At 35.1% G+C, this 22,243-nt stretch overlaps 1 protein-coding gene across 1 annotated transcript in view; it reads left to right on the top strand.

Moving 5' to 3' along the window:
- ed (hemicentin protein echinoid) overlaps positions 1-22,243 on the top strand; it is a 263,620-nt gene that overhangs the window by 227,561 nt on the left and 13,816 nt on the right. The window contains exon 4 of the mRNA XM_023156390.2: positions 589-771. Coding sequence (XP_023012158.2) covers positions 589-771 — 183 coding nt within the window. The remainder of the gene's footprint in view (positions 1-588; positions 772-22,243) is intronic.

Genomic DNA, 22,243 nt, shown 5'->3' with positions numbered 1-22,243 from the left:
ATAATCAGTAATATTTTTTTCAGCACACACAAACACCAATATTTAATAAGGTGCGTTCTTATAATTCTCACTCTGTTGAATTTATTTCAGTTTAAATTGTTGTTACTTGGAAATCAGGTAAAATTTATTCGTAAATCAGTATATCAATTTTTTTTTATTTCAACAATCCGTTATTTGCTTATAGAGTTTTCCAAAACATAAAACAACTGCACCTATATGCAGTTTGATCTATTTTTCAGGCATAAGTAATCTATTCTAATTTCATTATCTATTTATTATGTTGAACAACTTTTTTTTTCAATAAATAGTCACGATTTGAAGTGGGAGGTAGACAAAAATATATGTGCGCAGCTGAGAAAACTTACAAAAACAACTGTATCCTTCGAAATTGAACTTTATATTTGTCATAAAATAACAACAGTTAACTCTCAAAGAAATTCAATTGATTTTATTAATTTACGCGTGTTTTAAAAATCAAATATAAATCACCCAGCAGTAAATAAAGCGAATCGTAATTTTATACGTTTCTCCACAATCCTATCGTATATAATAACCATTAATATCATTCAACCACACCTTTTTTTTCAGGATCCCAATACCCTCTGGAAGCGGCTTTAAAAAATGGGGGCTCGAGGGACCAGCCGACCACCGCTACCCTCACGATTAACCCTACAAAAGAAGACGACGAAGCTACATTTCGCTGCGAAGTATGGAACAGAGCCCTTCCCGATAACAAAAAATTGATTTCCATCGTAGCACTCAGCGTTAACTGTAAGTTTAATTCAGTATAGATGATTTAACTCGAATTAGCCATTGGCAGAATAGTTTGGTGTAATTAATATTTCAGTATAGTGAATGGTCGGTCAATTCAGCGGAACCTCTCTAATTGCGATCAGGAGTTTCTAGAGCACTACACTAGAGATTTATTGTATTGAAATCACCAGAGAATTTCTTTGCTCAGTATTCTGATATAGAAAATGTAGGGCCTACAACCCAGCGTTTTCCAGTCAACCGGACTGGATTATATAGATTTTTCCAAAGAATTTTTCTGCTACACAGATAAACTCAAGAAAAGTAGTACAGAAAATTCAAGGAATTTTCATATTTTCAAACATTTTTGCAAAAATATTACGTATACACGTCATTTTACAGTTAGAACAATCAGAGCAGGTGCATACGTCATCAATTTATACATTCGATATAAGTCCACAAACTGGCAAAAATTAACGAAAACGAAACGATGTGGCTGGTGCTGACATCCACTAATACCATTCTGACCATTCACGCATTGATTTCAGTTTAAGAGCCATCGGTATACAGCTGTTTCAACCTGTTGGGCATCGTCAGTACCGGACAGGCAGTCCTCGATTGAAGACAAAATGTGAATAACCAAAAACAGTACTTGATAAAAATAATTGCGTAAACGCAAGCGAGACATAAGTGGAACCACCTTTTGGTGTGACACCCAAGTCAGCTTGACAAGTTCTCATGTCAGTGTTGGTGGAAATATTTTCCAGCAGCTTGACTGCATTAACTTTTTTCGATTTCATATCATTTTTAGAAACATGTGGATTCGTTTTCTGATGCATTCCAGAATAGCTTCCCAATTTTGTGCTACCGCAGTTGTCGGTTGATTGGTCAAACCACCAACACTGACATAAAAACTTGGCAAGTTGACTTGGGTGTCGCACCAATAGGTGGTTCTACTCATGTTTCGCTATTATTTTTATTAAATGCTTTTCTTGGTTAATCACATTTTATCTTCAATCGAAGACCGCCTGCCCGGTACTGACGATGCCCAATAGGCCGAAACAGCTGTTTACCGGTGGCTCTTAAATTGAAATCAATATGGGAGTGATCAGAATAGTACCTACTTACCTATATTTGATAACAATAATAAATTTACTTACTTGTTGTTTATCAGTTGTGAAAAATAATTCAATTTGTTTATGACACATGTGCAATATTTCATTGTCCCAACTGTATGTAGTTACTGATTATGCGTACTTGCTAGTTTGACAGCGAATCCGACATTGTCCTTAGAATCTGACACTAGAGGTCCTTTTTGATGTGAAAATAAGAATAGCGTATATCTAGTTAAATTTTGCTTATGTTTGAGACATTTGAAACATCGTCTGCTACATTTTAAGGATGATGCTGTTCAAAATAGATCCGCCTTCAAGCTAACAATGTATTATTAGTCCATAAGTCTAATGCCAGTACATGAGAGTTCACTCTGAATTAAAAAAAGTATTTCAGATCCCTGATAATTGAATAGAAACATTAATTCACCCACACAAATTGATACAAATTTATTGGGTCAGTTATTTCAATTTGCTTTGGAACAAAATATTTATAAAAAATGTCGTGTTATTCCTGGCAAATCAGTCACAAACTTTAAATTTACAAGCAACATAATTTAAGCATTAAAATTTATTATCATCAAAAAATTTCAATCAAAAGGTTTAATGACAACTTTCATTTGACGTAAATTAAATTTTGTTGAATATATTTCAGAATTTATAAAACTGATACAAATATATTCAATCAACCGAATGCATTTACTTTTGATATCAACGTGAATGAAACGTGAACAAATTAATAAATTGATAAATGAAAACTGACTCAGTGGTGAAGACCGCATATCGATATCTACCATCATTTCTATGAAAATATTTCCAAAGCACTTTTCTACGTAGAACTAAATGCTGTGAAATACTCATTTGTTCAAATGAAATTTTAATGGTTATTGATCAAAAACCTTTTTTTTTTTTTCAATGAGACCCCCTGTATATTCCTGCATATTTCAATAGAGCTTAAAATTACCTTTCCAAAAATGTAGCACATTATAGCGATATTTTGCTAGAGTCATCTTTGACAACTAATAGTGTCTTTTTGGGTTTTTTCATGTAGACTTTGAAAAGTACACTTTGAACGATGTGGCAATAAAACAAAATGCAAATCTTTAATGATAGCTGTCAAATTTTGATTTAAGCGGGAAGAACGCTTTTCACTTAGTGGTTTTTATTATTCGAGAGAATTATGAAAACCTTTTAGGGACATTTTCACAAGATTGCGACACAACGTAATTGATGGTGATCGATTTGAAAAGAAAAGGCCAAAATTATATAAATCGAATAGGGATAAGGAGTTCTTGGTAGTTCATCAACTTAGACCATAAGATTTTGAACGCCGCATGACTTTTTGCCAGTGGTTCATGGAAAGTTGTAACCAAGTGTATGATTTTTCATTAAATTGTAGAGCTCATCAAATTTTCTAAATGCATGTTAATAATTTTTTCTTTTAATGAAATTGCTAAATCTATCTATATGCAACCTCCAAAAAGGATTCATTTAAACTGAAAAGGAAATTATAAATACTATAAAGATTCTTCGAAATACTCGTACATTATTTGTGGAGACAATCAGTGTTTCTTCAAATTTATTGGTAGTTCAAGCTTCCCTACTGAAAATCTGAAAAATATTCAAATCCAGATCGATAGATAATCTGAATAAACCATCTATTAAATAAATCAAACCTAATAATGAGTAAGTAATAGTTTTTCCACTTGGCTCTTCTGTATCTGTAGAGTAGGGAGGTTGAGTGTAAGCCCAAAGCACTTAGGCCACATTGAACATTCTCCCGAGGAGTTGTCCTCCTAGATCATTGTCCATCCTGTCCTTTCCAGGAAGGTGGACAGGTCACTGGGAGACATCTCCTTTATATCGACAGACTCGCCGAACACACACTCTCTTATTGACGATAACTCCGGGCACTCGCATAGGACATGCCTGACAGTCTCATCTTCTTGATCACACATCCTGCATAGAGGTGTGTCCAATAGCCCCATATTATGGAGGTGGTTCCTTAGTTGACAGTGGCCAGTCAGACATCCTACTGTTAGGCGTAGATTTTTCCTGGTCATCGCCCTGGGAAGCTGGCGCCTGGTCGGCGCCAGCCTGGTCGGCGCCAGCTTCCCAGGGTCGCCAAGGGTGATCCTGGCAAAATTGCTTGCTTTGATTCCATCCCATCTCTTTAGGGATTGAGCATGGGTGTAACATTTGGCTAGTCCTAAAATTCTTAGTCCAGCCGCTTCTTTGGCTAAAGAGACTGCAATTCGATTACCTTCAATGTTATTATCTACCGAGCTCATAGTCATTTAAAAAAGGTAGATATATTGCAGAAAAACTCCTCAAAATTATATATGACAAAAAATCTAGCTATTCTTCGGATCTTATTTTTAGAGAGTCAAATGTTATGGATGTAAGGCAACTTTTCATGCATAGTATACTGACCTATATTTACAGGAACAAAACATTTTTGGAAATTCCAGGGCATAGTTATAAAACAAGTAATAAAACAAATAATATGATGCGTGTCCAAATTGCTAAAAAAACAGCCGGTCAACGTAGTTACACATGTCTGGCCGGGAAATGTTTCAACATGTTACCTGAAATATATAAGGTATACATGAAAACAATAAACTCACTTCGGATGATCAAAAATATCTTTAAGAAATACATTAAACAACTTGATAGGAACATTGTTCATAGCATTTTTGAGACAACTTCTAGTTAAAAGATACACCAACCATTTATTCCTTATCAAATTGAGGATAAGTGAATTGAAATGAATTGTTAAATGTAAACTTCAAATACAGAAACTTTGAATATATTATATTTCTCTCCCCTTTTTTTTTCTCCGATCTCTAATGTTTTTAATCGATTTCGATTGATGATGATTAATTGACTTGTATATGACTTGTAAAACAACTAGACAAAAATTGTGCCCATGCTCAACCTCGCGGTCTTAAAGGGCCGTCTTGTCTTTTTATTCATAAGTTTATTACGATGTAAACACCACATATGTATTTCTGTGCATTTTTGATTGATTTGAAACCAAGGCTTTGGCTAAATCTTGGTGGAACTCTAGTCCTAGCCCCGAGGTAACACGTTGTCTGTTCAAGGCTAATAGAGCATGTCCGCTGTCAGTGCAGGTTGTTATGTTTTTGCCACTTAATCCTTAGGCTTAGTGATCTGGAGTACACTCCACATCCTGAGCCTTCTTTGGTTTTTGAGCCGTCTATATATATGCGTATTGCATTTGTAGTATCTGACTCTGTGTTCTGTTTTATTTGTATTTTGTAGGGTTTATTGAACACAAACATGATTTCAATTGCATCACTGGTTGCCTGCAGCAGAGGTTGCGCAATAAGCGCTTCTCGCCATAGGCTCAGCCTCAATTGACCCATTCCTACTTCGAGGTTTACACCAGCCGTGCGCAATCGTAACATGGCCATTAACGCAACCTCCTTGACGTCCAGGTCCAGAGGGGTCAGACCCGTAAATAATTCCATTGCCGCGGTTGGTATTGTTCTCATGGCTCCTGTAATGTTTAAACAAGCCAGTCGCTGTATTTGATATAATTTTTGGATGGCCGTTGCTTGTAGAACTTTCGGTCCCCATGCAATGGCTTGGTACGTTAACATAGGTCTTATTATTGCAGTGAAGATCCAGGCGACCACACGGGGTGAAAGACGCCATGCGCGTCCCACTGTCCTCCGACATTGCTCATGAGCCACATATGCTCTTTTTGCTCTACTCTGTTGGTGAGAGTTCCATGTTAGCTTCCTGTCGAGGATAGTACCAAGATATTTCACCTCTTCAGAGAAGTTTAGTTTGCTTTTGAAGATTTCGGAAGGTTTTAAACCCGATAAAATTATTTTCCTGGTGAAAAGGACCATCTCAGTCTTCTTGGGATTGATCGACATCGAGTGTTCTTTACACCATGAGCCCATCCTGCGCACTATCGCAGGATTTGAGGTAGTCTGGATTAAAAGCTGTTCTTTTGCCGGATACAAAAACGGAAATATCTAGCATATAGTCCAAATCACCAGAACGGTGTTTTTTATCTGGGAAAGCTATGACTGACAATTAGCCATTATTATCAAATCATCAAATAAGGTATGTTTCACTAACCCTATGAACATCTTCAGAAGATGAAAACTTTTACTTTAACTTGGTTAGCGAAACTCGCCTCAAGATACTGAATTTCTATTCTGATGTGTACAAAGTTTTTTCAACACTTTATTTGTAACTTATATATGCTTATTAAAATTTTCAATGTCACTATTCCTTCAAAGATAGGTGATTAAATCTCAAGTGAACGATATTGCCTCAATAGGAGTGTCTTCCGTTAGAAAGTGTTTGTTCTAAAATGTATATGGCTTGTGAAGTCAGTTCAGCTGAATATAATTGATTTCTTCATCTAGCATGTAACTTTTTCAAAAAAATTATTAATTTTGTAATACTTATGATGCGCTGTTTGGAACCTTTGGTATAGTAATGAATATTACTGGAGTTCTTTCCCAACTGTAAATCGTTATTTTTAACACCTCGACACGTGTTTCGATCAGCAAGTGATCATCTTCATCGGTGATCGAAACACGTGTCGAGGTATTAAAAATAACATTTGGTGGTGGGAAAGAACTCCAGCGATATTAATTTTATAATAATCATAATAGTCATTGCGTATTGTAATATCGATTAGAATTTATATCGGGTTGCAGAAAAACGCTTCGGGGTTGGTTTATTAGTTTTCGGAAGTTGATTTTGAAAGAATTCCCAAGAATCAGATTCTCCAGATGGCCTAATTTTATTGAACGAGCTTGATGGATAATGATGAGATTCTCTGGCAAGAGCCTTTTGTTTGTGAATCTCAAAGAAGATTCATGTTTGATCCTGTAAGCATTGCAAAAAGCACTTTCACGACATTTCAAATTGTGTAGGACGCTGTAATAAGCACGGGCTAGTATTGAGGATAGAAGGAAAATAATTACTTTGTGAAAAGAACCCTTTGTGCATACACACAAGGTTTTCCGAGTAAAATATGAAAGAAACACTGTTTTGAATTAACTAATAATTAAGTGTCTTTATGAAACTCGATGCATGTTACAAGGTACTCTTTTTACATAGGCATGCTATTTTTTAATAAATTTTCTGAATACATATTTTGATCTTTCCATTTTACCAATCATTATCATATAATTTTACCTCTACATAAATTCATTTAGTGAAAGCTTCAGTTGGAAATCAATACTGTTGCAAATCCCTACCAATTTATATATTTAGTACTAGGTTATATATTTTTGCCTTGGTTGTAAATTATATTCATTGCCAAAGTTACATGGTATAGTTTTCATCGCTTTAATGAAGAACACGTTCACCCCTTGTTTTTCATTGTGAATGTTCTGTTTCATTTTACAAACGCCTTTCAATTAATTTCAATCGGATATAATATTTCTGAATTATTGCCCTTGCAATATTAACGCGAGGCCTGAAATTTTCACAAAAAGAAATGAATGAAATGGATGCAATTAATTAGGAATAACAGGTTTCGCGCTAGTTCGCTTCTACATGATAAAATTATTTGTTTTAATTTCAGAATGGGGTACAATTTGCAGATTAGGTCCAGTGTACACCGATAATGTTTGATGAAAATTATTTTTCCGTGTTTCATATACAACCGATGATCAGTCGCAACTGACCATCAATGGAATGAAAAGCCTGCTCATTTACGCCTATTGTTAGACATCATCAAATCATGTACCCGAGAAATATGCAGCATCATTTCGTTATTCCTTGTAGGTAAAATAATGACAGAAAAAAGGTTATCTTCCATGCTAGCCGATCCAGGGAAATTCTTCATATGTTTTCGAATACCCTTTTCTAGAAGAACAACTGAGTTCTTCTTCAATTTATTCGGTGCTTTTTGTTGTTTTCAGAGAAGAAGACTCATAAAATCCGTAATTTTTTACTCAGTTTTATTTTTCACATCGCGTTTTTCGTCCCAAATACAAGGTTTTTGTTGTTTTTGCTGATATTAATAGGAAATGTTTCCTAACACTTGTGCACAAATTAACAAAGAGAACAATAAAAATGTGTTCGAAGATAACTCTGCATCAGAAATTTAACGCCTCCTCGTGAAAACACTCGGTGAATCAGTAACAACCAATGATCGGGTCCACAACACATTTTTTGCCTTGTATTCAGTGCATCATTATTGGAATTTTTATAAAATTTGTCAATATTTTTAAATATATCGACGCGTACTTCAAAAATATATGTGACATACTTAAGATGAAGACACCACTGTATTTTAGTCATTTTCAAAAGCAGAGAAATAAATTATTTGAAAAAATTGCTTAAAAATCTAATCGATTTTCACCCTACTTATCAAATTTCAACCAAAATTCGGAATTTGAATTTTTTGTAATTTTCATATTCAAGTCCAATTTTTAATTAAAGGTTCTGAATAAGAAGCCACAGAAATGATAAAATAGTCAAAATAAAGTAAATACATGTATTCATGTTTATTAGGTTTTTGATTTTTATTCCTACATTATAACGAATTTATTATTTTCGTAGCTTTTTATTTAGAATCATTATTTGAAAATCGGACTTGAATATGAAGTTGGAATTTTGCGTTGAAATTCGGTATGTAAGATTAAATCGATTTCCAAGCAACTCTTTCAAATAACTCATTTCGGTATCTCCAACACGAAGCAAAATATTGAGAATTTACTCTTTTCGCGAGATCGCAAAATCAAATATCTGCTTTCAAAAATGACTAAAATACAGGGACGTATTCATCTTATGTATGTCATACTCTATAAACTTACAAGAGGTAAAATTTTATAAGAAAAAAAAATTCTACGTGAATGATCGTAAGAAATTCCTGCCTTCACTGGCTAATGAAAACTATAATTGATTCATCTATAATTAAATGATCAATTCTGGTAAAACAGGTAGATTTTCAAAAACCAAATACATTAAAATATCACTTCTAGGAAAAGAGGTAGTTTATAAATATGACATTCATCGTGATTGTTCTCTGTGAGTTCAAAAGCATATATTCACAGATATAATTAAACATTATTTTGCTCTGCTTCTATTTCGTTAATAGTTACTCCTAGTGATAGTTTTTCTTGAATATTTTTTATGTACAGACAAGGATCAGTCTCCTTGTAATATATGTATGGATTTTTTGTTTTCGATATTTTTGATCTATCTCCGTAATCATTTAGAAGTGCTAACATGTTTTTTTATTTTCATATATGTTTGTTTCTATTACCATAATTATCATTTTGTTTGTATTCGTGGTCACTCCGTAATCCTCAACGTTTTTTTGGGTGTGTCAACTTGTATGATATTGTTCCAAACGAACCAATTAAGTACACCTTGCATGTATCTGACCGCGATTAGTTGAAATAATTCAGTTCTCGTGAATTGCTCTGCGTATTCATCTAACTTTTATAGTTAGCAAAAACCATATTCGTTACTATTTTGCAACATTTGAAATAATGCCAGTACTTTATTTTATATCAAAACTTCATGAAAAAGTTACACGGATTAGGGAAGTAAATATCAATTTGGTGAAAACATACAGCCGGTAATGCACTGAAATATCATCCTTTTTGCCGCTCGGAAGCATGGCGTTCCGGCGTGTAAATAAATGTTATCCGCTTGTCAGATATCAAAACAAATGCAACCGCTAGATGAAACAAATGGATTTCGAACGATTATCAGCTTCATTTTCAACGACTTCATATATTCAATAATACAAAGTTTGTATCCAAACTCAGTAATAATTTCAAAAGATTGGAAATTCATTGCGCCTAATGATATAAATATTATAAATAGCACGTTGATTGTGCGAAATTGTTGATTGCGTGAGTTTATTGATCTCAGTACTAAGTCAAACGTTTTTTTTATATGATTGCCACACCCTGTAGGTAAATATTTAGATAGTTCTAAAAGCAAACACTACAACCCCCGAGGGGTAATTATTCCTCACACCCATTAAAATTCAACGAAATGAATCCAGCACATTTATTTGGTGCTTGACCATCCACCTTACCAATCAGATCTAGCCCCAAGTAACTTCTTTTTGTTTCCTCATCTAAAAATTGCGCTCGAAGGACATACATTTTCGTCAAATGAAGATGCAATCACCTTCGTAATTGCCTCTTCATTGTCTTGTATTGTATCTTTGTTAGGTCGAAACTTTTCAAACCATCCTTGTAGGGATTTTATCGGCGATCAGTTCGAGACTAGGTAGGTAAGTAACATAGATGAGTGGCTTGGGACGCAGGCCTTCTCATGGTTGTAGAGAATCTGTAGCCATCCAGTTCGAAATGTGCAGCTCTGGACCATCTTCACAAATATCCTCAAGGCAACTATAATGGCATCCTGAAGAGATTACAGTTGACCAATCGATATTGATATCCTTCGTTCAAGGTGCAAGATTCCCACCTCAATGACCGCATCAATATTCCAATTTGAGGGCGTCTGTGAGTCAACTCTACAACAATACATTAGATTCAGCTGTACCGGACTTTTTTGTATTAGCCAAACTGCGTAGGATGCCTTCGTTTCCTTTCCTCTTGGTATAGAATTTTTTCAAGGCAGATCCTTAAGATATTTGTCAGTTGAGGAGGCGCTTTCTTGCTTCACCACTTAGCCTCCTAGATTAATTAGCAGGATCTGTAGTTAGAGGACTGAGGAGCTCTGTGTCTATCGTGACAGGAAAGAGGTTGTTTAGTCGATGTCCATCTTCTTTTCAGACTCAGGGTAGGATTAATTGATTTCTTCAGGGTCCAAAAAGGATCCCACGAATAGCTAAAAAATGGGAATCCATCAGAACAAAGTCCTGTATTGACAAGACTTTCCAAGACTTTCACACTCATTAGAATAAAGTCACAATTGGGATACCATTCGATAAGGGAATAACAGCACCACGAGTCATCCCTTATCCAGCGAAGTTACAAGGAAGCAGACATCCGATACCTGAATTGCTCTCCATTCCGCAACCCAATACTTGCAAAACTCAGCAAGTTTTAGTTTGAAAAGTGAGTCAATGATCAAAGACAGTCAACCTAGCTTGTAACACCCCGTACATTTATAAGATGAAAACCAGACATTTACTTTCGTTCCAAATTGAAATCCCGATAAATCCGAGCTAGGATTGCAACACGCATAAATCAAAGAGTCCATTATAACTGAATGTTTTTAATGGAGATATCTTCGTACTTCATTATCTCGAAATGAAATATTAAGTAAATGTTTGAGTTGCTGCCAATATTACATGAACCGCTCGCGAATTTGATTGTCAGACGTCTAAACATTCTGTATAACTGCTCGGAGCTTCTCGCGTTTCAACAAGAACTCAAAATACACAATCTGTTATTTTTATGGCATTCAGTACATCTGGTAAATACATCTAACGTGGCTTGCACATATACAAACCGGATGTTGCGCGGTATAATGTTTACGTTAGGGGCTTTGCGGAGTCGGTTCTTTTTCGGTGAGCGACTTGTTTATAATTTATATGAAATATAACACCTTACAGTCAATTGGACTATATATCCTAATATATCTTATAGAGTGTGGATGTATGAAAACGAAACAGGCATTATCAGGAACTGCGTTAACATTTTATAGAAAAACACTGACTCCTTCAATTTTACCCTCAATAAAAAGGTGACACTGAGTGAAATGTGTGTGAATTTCAACTTGTTCAGGTGTTAACCTGCGTATTATTTGACTAAATGTTCAAACGTTTTCGCACCTTTTGAAGCATTTCCGTATTTCTGTATAGTCAACTTTTCGGACATCTATACAAACAGAAATCAAAGTATGACGAGTCTGATGGTCGTGGAGGGCTCTTTTTATCAATTTCATGCCAAGGAAAATATTAGTCTACATATTGACGTACAATCAACGGTGCAGAAAGGCCACATTATGTTTAAACATTTGATACTTTTCAACATAATGCTGAACTAAGTCTACAATTTCCACGGCATGTGTATGGGAGGCAGCGTTGAAAGGCCTTCACAGCCTCCAGAATGTATGATTGAAATTTGTTAGCAACACCTATTCAGCGTTAAATGTGACGAATGGGACGAAATTGGTGATATTTTTTAACAACTTGTTAAGACATATTCCTAGTTCTCCTACCGGACTATTTATATACGAAACTACCGGTCTTATGGGGTTATCCTCATTATGTGTTTTTATTAGGCCATATAGTTTAGGGCAAGAGGGGTTCATGATGGTGATTCTCCGTTTCTTTGATTCCGTGATAATGATTTTAGGAAATTTTTCAGTTCATTTTGACTATTTTTCACAGGATCTTCTTTCTTGATGACAGTAAGGTTTTCATTTCGAATGACTGACTCAATTTTCTGAACATATGTTTCTCGTTCAAGGATAACGATGTCATTCGATTTATCAGCTTTCGTGAAAACAAGATCATTTTTATTATGCCTGTTTCTCTACTGTTTGATAAAGAGAATGGATGGTTCTGAATTACTTCTTTTATCTTGTATACCCCTACATCTCTATTATCTGTCTGTTTCAATGCAATAGCTGTATCTGTTGTCAACGTATCCAAACTATTTTTACTAATTATTGTTGGTGTATATTTCGGCCCCTTGGACACTGTTGAAATTTCCTCTTTGTCAAATTCTACTTTGGTCAAGTTAATGATTCACTGAACTGGATATCTGGTTCGACTGATTCGCTGTGTATGATATGTTGTTGTTTCGGAGTTAATGCCCTAAGTTTCTTGAGTTGAGTTTGGTACTTCCGGCATATGAAATCACTAATTATAGACCTAACTTGGTCATAAAAATGTCAAATTCTATCTGGTGGAGTTTATAAATAAGTTCAGAGTGTAATACGTTCAAATACTGTTGCAGGATACTTCTTTTTGAGAACAGTGTCCTGCACTCTTCTTTTAGCCAAATCACACGCGCCTTCATTATCGCCTTCTCCGCTGCTGGTGTTTTTGTCCTGGTCCTGATGTTAATGTATTTCCAGGTAATTTTTCTTCTCAGGCACTCTTGGTTGAACCATAAATTCTGCGATGCTTGATGGTACTTCATTTTTAGTTTAAAGTAGTATGTGGTTTGTCTAGCTGTACTTGCTTCTTTCAATAAAGTTATGGATGTAGCCATTAACTACGTGGTTAGAAATCATAATGAAAGGAGAAATGAAAATTTCTATGTTTTTTACTTTTTTTGTAACTAACTGCAGTTTCGTCCTATACCGCATTGTGAACTGTACATTCAGGTACTCAATCAAGCCAAGTACCTCTATTAGTACCTACAGGGGTGGTATTATATACCACCCCTGTCCGTATAGGACGAAACTACAGTAACGTTAGTTACAAATAAAAATGGTAAAAAACAGAAAATGTCATTTCTCTTTTCATTATGATTTCCTACCACGTAGTAACTAACGGCTACATTCATCAATACATTATTGGAAAGAAATGCATCATCTTTCTATTCATCAAATGGTTTTCTGGTTATTACATATGGGTTCAGTTGAATCAATAACTCTCACTAGGTTTCATATCATCTATACTTTTTTGCGACACCTATTGATATTTGGGCAATATTCTAGCAAAAAGTTGAATCAATCTTTCGCTGGAATTAATTCAATAGTGGTTAGTGTTCAACCTGCTTGAAACGACACAAATTTTCCATTAATTCTTGAATTAGTCTAACGAATAGTGAGTCTTTCATTAAACAAACAACTGACCCCAATTTTTTGTGTGGTGCTCAGGAACACGTTTTAGATATTAAGGCAGGTTGACATTTATCCTGGAACACACATATATCCAGTAAATTTGTAGATGAAAAATGCATCCATACTCTCAAAGTATCTCTAGAGAATCAAATATTCATCAAATCTGCTAAATTCATTGAAATATTTCAGATGGGTTTCTTTATATGAGACTGAAATACACACCGCATTCCATTCTAGATAGTATTGAATTTTTTCCACCATATATAATCAATAGCTCATACAGTCACGCTAACGAATGAGGTCTTGCTAAAAAGCAGGTTTTGGAAAAACTATCACGATCCTCTTCAGTTTCTTTTCTTCTTGAAACGTATTTATACAAAGTGTATGTATCATGCTTTCTAGTAGTACTCGATTCGACAGAACTGTGTAAAAATATGATATCTATAATTTTTCATATATCTCTTCCTTGAATAATTTTTAACCATGGTCACCTATTTACATTCGTTCTTTTTCAAAAACATTCGAATATATTTCTACTTTTGTTTGAAGGTGATTGACAATGTTTCATGATGAATTTCATTAGTTCGGACTTCCATTGTCTAATATATAAAATGATTTAAAATCCCTGAAACAACTAAAAAAGAAGAATTGAAAATAAGTAGCTGTAAATAACAATTATATTAAGCAAAAAAACCTGAAATGAATTAATAGTGAAATAAAATACAAGTAAAAATAAAACAATTGAACAAAAAATAAAAATAAAGAAATACAAAATGAAAATGAAGATAAAAATAAAAAAGTTAAGAGGTTTCAAGCCAAGTTAGTTCACGACGTTTCGATTGTTGTTGTTTTAGGGATTTCAAATCATTTTATATATTAGATTGAAATCCGAACTAGTGAAATAGTTCTACTTCATTTCAAACAATTTTTTGTCAGAGGGAGCTCCCATAACTCAAATCTTCTACAAAATTATTTTAATTGCATTGAAAGTTATGAATGAACCATTTATATGTATATTTATTACTTACTTTGAAGAACATTTTCAGCTTTCAACGTATTTATCTTGACGTGAAATTATAAAATAGGAAAAAAAAGAACCCATCGGAAATAAGTGTTCTCCCTAGACGAATATTGGTTACAAAAAACTCCATTTTCCTCTCGGATTTGTTGGGGTGATGTTTTTATCAATACATTGAATATTATAAAATATTTGCTTCCTAGAACTTCATATGAGATTTAGATGTAATGGATGATACCGCATGTGTTCCTACTCGTAAGAGATAGAACAAAAATAATGCATTCTGATATTATTAAATGTAATCAATCAGAACCGGCACGGCATCTGATTTCTGTGAATGTATACACGTAAACATCGGTCCGATTAAAATCCTTCAGTATATATCGATCTGCTGGCACAATTCCGATAACTCATTCTCGAATGTTATTGTAGAGTAACCGTATTGTTTTCCCGACGCAGATAATGAAAATGATTGAAGCTATTTTCTATGAACAAGAACCAATCAATAAGGATTAATACAAAAATATTGTCCATTAATTTTAGAAGTGGTATAATTTTCATATATTAAATTTATTAGTACACCATTGAATGACTCTGAAAAATATATATCTCAGAAGTAATATTAATACAAAACATTTGATTTTGTAGTATGCAGTCATATGTCATAGTCAATTTTGACTACAAACGTAGAGGTTTAATTAATTCAGATCGATTATTTGTTCCTTCTGTAGACTCCCAGAAAGAAAATCATAAGACTAATTATAGGTATTCACTTATACATTTTAATTGAATTCATGTAATTTATTCATTTTCATGTACCACGCTCTATATTTTTTCAGTTAGTTTGATATTGTAGTTCTTCAAAATGTTTATAGATCAAAATCATAACACGTTTCAAAATACCACAACCAATTCTATTTTGCCCCTTTTTTACAGTAATAATTGTCAGAACATTATTCACTTCAGAATTATAGGAACTTCTATACTTTCAAATTCGACTAGAAAATTATCTACTAGTAAATAAATCACGTCACCTCACCAAAACCCAATAATCATATTTTACTAGATTATGTATGTTACCAGTTAATAGTATGATTGATAATGAATTTTATTGAACGTGTCTGCTAATTGTCTTCTTGTTAAGTCATACACCAGAAATATTTTCAATCGGTGAAACATAATTTTCAATTTTTGGGATGACTAAAAATTGATCTCTGTTGGGCATTGCTCATTCATATCCGAATTTTTTTTAATTATTGAAAATTATGGGATTTCCATTTCTCTCTGTGAGTTTTAATCCTATGCTACTCATCATTTTTCCTTCATTGAGAAACACCTTTTTTCTGGAATTTTATGCGTGGAAGAAAAAACAATATCTTTTTCTCACTGTTTAAGAGGCAGTTTCTCTAAGTAATTCATTTGATCTATTTCATTGAGACCTTCTGCATTCAAATTATTATAAAGCGTCATAGTTTTCCTATGCGGACGAACTATAATAATAGTAATAATAACCTCACAAGAAGCAACCTCAGTGAAAAACTCTTTCCATGGCAACACAAACTCCAACAAGTCTAGTCATCGGAACTATCGGGGATAGAAAAAAGGTTCTACTACAAATACGCTTGCTGTTCCGACATTTTCCTACTCCTTTCAAATAGTGAAGTAGCCTTGCGAAAAGTTATATCAACTCGACGTAAGAACCTGAAAAATAATACATTTCCATAGGAATTTGCTTCCCAAATTCACGGTTACTTCCCTCGACAACTGGTAGTCCGTGGAATTTTGAGTTTGAAGTGTTTACATGCCGGAATGGTACTGGATAGAGCTTGGAAAGTCATCAGGAGTTTGGATCCACGTCTGTGCATGATCTACGACCATGGAGCATTTATTTTCAAGGCAGCTGCCCAAGCGATAGATGAACTTGGTTTAGTTTTTGAAACTGAACGAGGTGATCACACCTCTATGACTACCGACTACCGTTCAGCAAAAAGTCAATTATGAAGTCACAAAGGTCATTTTATCTCACAAGAATAAGTCAAGGCATGGGGGCATCGCAACAAGATTGAAGACCTCTGCTTATTGAAACATCTAACCTTTGCTTTCTTTAGGTCGATGCGGTTAAAGTTGGAAACTGAGGGGTTCATCATGACCTGCCAGGATGATGTGAGACCCTACTGTCAGCATGTCCAGCATATGCGATCTCAGTCTATATCCATCGACTTAACGTGACATTACAAGTGCTATATTAGTTTTAGCTCCTGGTGAGACGGATATCGTCCGAGAAGAGAAGAAAAAACGAATGGAATATCAAGATTTTCTCGTAGACTTTATACATACCACTCTGTTAATCTCGATATTACATCGGTTTGCCACACTAAGGCAGAATTTGCGGTAGGCTAAATGCAGAAGGATGTAATTTTTGGCTATCTGCTTCTGCTTAGGGCACATGATTCTTGCAGCTAATTATCATATACTCCACGGCGTGCCCTCCCGAATGTGTCGCAATTTGGGACATGTTCCAACCAGCACAGTCTTCAAGGGAATAATAACAATTATCGATCGTTGAACGCTACAAAGACTACTTTTCGTTGCTCTTGAACTGCAACCAGGATGTATGAAACTACAGCGTTGTAGACAAAAAAAGTAATCGTATTTAGTGTTGCCGCATTGGTGCAATTATACCAAATGTGATACTTTGGTACACCTTTTCCAAAATTTCCCCAGATGTAATGATATATTCATAATTCGTTAAGTTTGGATTAAAATATTCGAAGGTCAATAGGAGTGGTTAACGCAACCGTTAATGGCCATGTTACGATTGCGCACGGCTGGTGTAAACCTCGAAGTAGTAATGGGTCAATTGAGGGTGAGCCTATGATGATAAGCGCTTACTACGCAACCTCTGCTGCAGGCAACTAGTGATGCAATTCAACCTACAAAATACAAATAAAACAGAACACAGAGTCAGATGCTACAAATGCAATATACGCATATATACAGACGGCTCCAAAACCAAAGAAGGCTCAGGATGTTGAGTGTACCCCAGATCACTAAGCCTAAGGATTAAGTGGATAATGGGAAAAAATACCAGCGTGGTTCAAACAGAACTAACTGACTGGTATCTTAATCGCCACAAAAGAAATAACCAGGCAAGGAATTTCTGGCAGAAACATAACAATCTGCACTAATGGCAGACAAGCCCTATTAGCCTTGAACAGACAACGTGCTATCTCAGGGCTAGTACAAGAGTGCCACCAAGATTTAGCCCAAGTCTCGGTGGATAACAATATTATCCTGAGGTGGATTAAAGAGCACGACAGGAGTAAAGGTAATCGCATTGCCGACTCCTTGGCCAAGGAAGCGGCCTGATGACTTCGTCAATTGCGGAACTAGCCAACCGTTACATCCATGCTCAATCCCTAAAGAGATGGGATGAAATCAAAGTATGCAATCTTGCCCTGGAAAGCTGGCGCCAAAGAAATATCTGGCGATGACCAGGAAAAATCTACGCCTAACATTAGGATGTGTGACTAGCCACTGTCAACTAAGGAAACACCTCCATAATATGGGGCTAGTGGACACACCTCTATACTAGATGTGTGAACAGGAAGATGAAACTGTCAGGCATGTCCTATGCGAGTGCCCGGAATTATCGTCAATAAGAGAGTATGTGTTCGGCGAGTCTTGGCCTACCCCTGCCGATATAAAGGAGATGTCTTCCAGTGACCTGTCCACCTTCCTGGAAAGGACAGGATGGACGATGATCTAGGGAGGACAACTCCTCGGAAGGGGTCTACACTCCCCCTCCCTACTCTACAGATACAAGAGTCGTTTAGATAAATGTATGAAGAAATTTATTGATTCCTATTTAGTAGAAAAATAATAATTTAGCCTCATAATATTGCCAGAATACCCTCTCAAGGGACTTTTGGGATTGGCGAAAAGCCAAACGTAGTGTCTAAGATTAGTTCTGCACGCTCAAAATTCGAATTGAGCATCAGGTTCGCAGTCGAGCCCGTATTACGTTTTTCACTCAAACCAGTATTGCGGATAATGTATTTTCTGCCAGGCATTATTTCTTTATATCGCAATGACAAAGGGATTCCGGAACGGCAGTGTCACATTTCAGAGAAATCCGCCCCATTGCGCCGAAGAAATTTCGTTAGGAGCGATTTCTCGGTTCGCTGTCGTTTTGTTTTTAATTTGATGCAACTCGGGAGATGACGAGGGCAGCAGAAATTCTCTCACAACTGTAGCAACCGCGATATTTGATTACCTCAAAACCGGTAGCCATAAATTTAATGCGCCATACTGGTTCCGTAAAATTCAAATAGGCAATTAAGCGTGTAGACTAGCGATACACATTCATTCGGTTATTGGAAATAGCTGGGTGTACGTAATTATGGAGCAATTAGATTAAAACTCGGTTGGCTATGGAGGTAATTTGCTTGCTAAATTTCCCCCTAGATAAAACTAAATACTTCTAGAAAATCACGGTTTGAATAGATGAAAACTGACCATCGATATTCATTTTCAACCAGGCCTTTTTTTGAAGCCCTTGCAGTCCACGGGGATTTCATGACATGCCCTTGCAAATGTGAACACTTCTTCCTGAAAAAAAAAGAGTGTGAGTACATTTTGAGAGGACTGGACGCCAGTAACCAGGCTGGATGTCGACAAATTCGACGAGGTCCTCAGTAAAAAATTAAGTGTTTTTATTAAAAAACTAAATGAGAAAACTCAGGGTGGCAGCATTGCGTTTAAGATAGCTGCGCTCCCAGACGAAGCTTCTGTTAACTATGGACAGGAGGAGTCTGGCCAACTGCTCTCGACTGACAAGTAATGGATTTATAAATAAAAGAAGAAGAAGCTAACTTCAGGGTGTCGTTTTGTGACGGTGTGCGCGCGTATCGTATAGATTTACTCTCATAATTTTTCCATAACGCGCTAAAAGAAGTATAACTTCAATAATAGAACTTATAATTTTATATAAAAAGTACGTCACACATAAAAGAGGAGGACTTTTTGTGCAAGTTAGGCCCCCTTTCAAAAATTTTCCTGGTATTTACCATCCAATCCGCCACTGTCCCTGTATACTGGAACTACCTACCGATTTTCGTGTTTGATGAACAAGTGATCCATCTTATATAAGCTGGGCAGATAGACCTAGCCTACATCTTTTCGGACTTGAGCATTGCATGTCTCAGACCCATTAGGAATATTATTTATTCATCTGCCATTAATTGAACCCAACAAACGAAAATAATACAAGGTGTTGGTATTAATCATAACTAATTCACGTCGCGGATAATGACTATAAAAATCAGAATCTAATCACGTCATCAGAATTATTTTAAAAACTGTACAGGAAAACAACAAATATTTCATATTTCAAACAAGAAAATATTGCGATTGTTGCTCTACAAGGAATCAATATTCGTCATAACTTCACAACACAGATGAATATTGAAAGTAAGACAGAAATTGCAGTATTTTCAAGTGTTTTCAGCAAGACAAGAGAAACTCGTCTCTTGTTTTGTTTTTAACGAAACAAGAAGAGATTTTTTTTGGAAAATCATGTTTCCATAAGACTATACTCTGTCCAACCAATCATGTATAGTTCACGTGATCTCCCAGACATGGCTGCTTATACAGAGTCGCACTGAGAAACGACTGATTTTTTTAATGATATGCGGCTGAGTATAGGAATTTTTTTAGGTGGAGTGTAGGAACACAAATTAGCAGTTTCTTCAGCCGTATGAGTACTTTACATTTTAAAAATTTCAAAATTTAAAATAATAATAAATAGTTTATTCACAAATAGACAATATTGAATTGGTAAGATATTATGTTCGCTGTTAAACTATCTGAGAATCGAAAGTACGAAGTACTTGTAGGTTTGTTGTAAGTACATGTCCATTGCTCGATCCTACTTAATGCTAGGTTTGCAGCAAATATATTTCATTGAATATAATGTATATAATGTTCCTAATAATGTGTGAATAATAAATATGTAGTATCTATACTTAGGAAGGTTATATTTATTTCCTGAACCGTATATGTACACACCACGGGCGTTAAAACAACTGACCACTCCCGGCACTGTATCAATAAATTCCGCCAGCCGATTGCAGTTAAATCTGATTGGCCAGCGTAAGGAGGCTTGCTTATTTTAACCAATAGATGCAAATGCGCCTGATCTCGCATCTATCATTGTTTGGGATACTGTAGTTTAGAAATGGTCAAGATGAAGCAGATAAGATAGCCCTCGACAAGAGGTGGCGAGGAAAAAGTGGCATTATATAAATTCAGTTCATTTTTCAGGCTTGAAGCAAACAGTTTTATTTTTATCATCGATACTGATGGAAAATAATGATTATATTCTGGATTTTTCTTTGATACAATATCAGTTGTTTTTTTTTCAGCTAGTAGTAAGCCTCTTACATCCTTGAGGATGTGAATTTGAAGTGTTTCCTCAAGGCGTTCTACTCAAATTAATAGAAGAAGAGGAAGAGACAGTTTTTGAGTTTTTTAATCACCACAAACAGAAATATAAATTGCCAACTACTTTTCCAGAAGAAACTTTTTTATTTGCACTTGCAATATCTGATCTAAAAAGTTTTTTTCGAAATTGTTGGCAAAATTATTTAATCCAACGAATATTATTATAATCATTCTTTTGAGATCGATGGTGTTTTGACAACTATAAAAGATCTTCAACAAATTGTCTTTTAATGGTTTGATACGTTCTTCAATAGGTTTCAATGGTTTGATAAAAAGATATTTTGATGAAGATGTGGAAATCCTGAGGGAATATATTATAACTTTAGCATTTCCTTGAAAGCTAATTTAACTTTATACTAATAAAGCTTGTGTAGTACACGCATCGTCATATTTGAACAGTTGTTTGTGTTTTACCAAGCGGTGTATTGTATTTCTCTGTTTACTTCATGGAAATTAATCATTTACATAGTAGTTACTCCAGGGGAAATATTGAGAATATTTTCATAGTGATGCAAGTGCATATTCATTACCCATACCTCTAAGCATAAGGGTGAAATGAAAGATCATTTCCAAAATTCTTCAATCTCCCAACTAATTTAGCTTTGGAGGTATTTCAGAATAATGAAGGAATTATAACTTTCAACCGTGCCTTAAATGGAAAGTCGGTCCAAGTTGTAGACAAAAATCCATCAGTCTCCTCGAACCTGTTTTTCCTATGGCTTGTCGCTGGGAGAGTTTTCGAACTACTGCTGGAACTTTGTTTTCATTGACGAGCTGAAAATAAGTAGTGTATACTTTATCTTCGTTGACATATTCGAACAATATTGTGAATAAAACATTTCAAAAAGTTATGCACGAACTTCATTCGAAATCTTAAACATTGAACGAATAGCATGAAAAGAGTTTTCAAAGTAGGTAACAACTTTGGATACACCGGAATACAATGGAATAGAAGTTAAAGTAATTTGATGGGATTATTTCCAGTTAACGATTTTATATATATGATGTCAGAATCGATCCACTGTACTTCCATTACGTGAGCAAAATAACCTACGGAAATCATACGATAAAAACCTATATTTCACCTCAATTGCTGGAAATTATGTATAATTTATTGTAGTCTCCA

The sequence above is a fragment of the Leptinotarsa decemlineata genome, unplaced genomic scaffold (assembly GCF_025532065.1).
Source record: "Leptinotarsa decemlineata unplaced genomic scaffold, Ldec_3_MD MMD2_tig00026294_RagTag_RagTag, whole genome shotgun sequence".
In the NCBI taxonomy this organism is placed as follows: Eukaryota; Metazoa; Arthropoda; class Insecta; order Coleoptera; family Chrysomelidae; genus Leptinotarsa; species Leptinotarsa decemlineata.
Note: the sequence above shows the minus strand (reverse complement) of the source record. Positions and strands in the feature narration are given on the sequence as shown.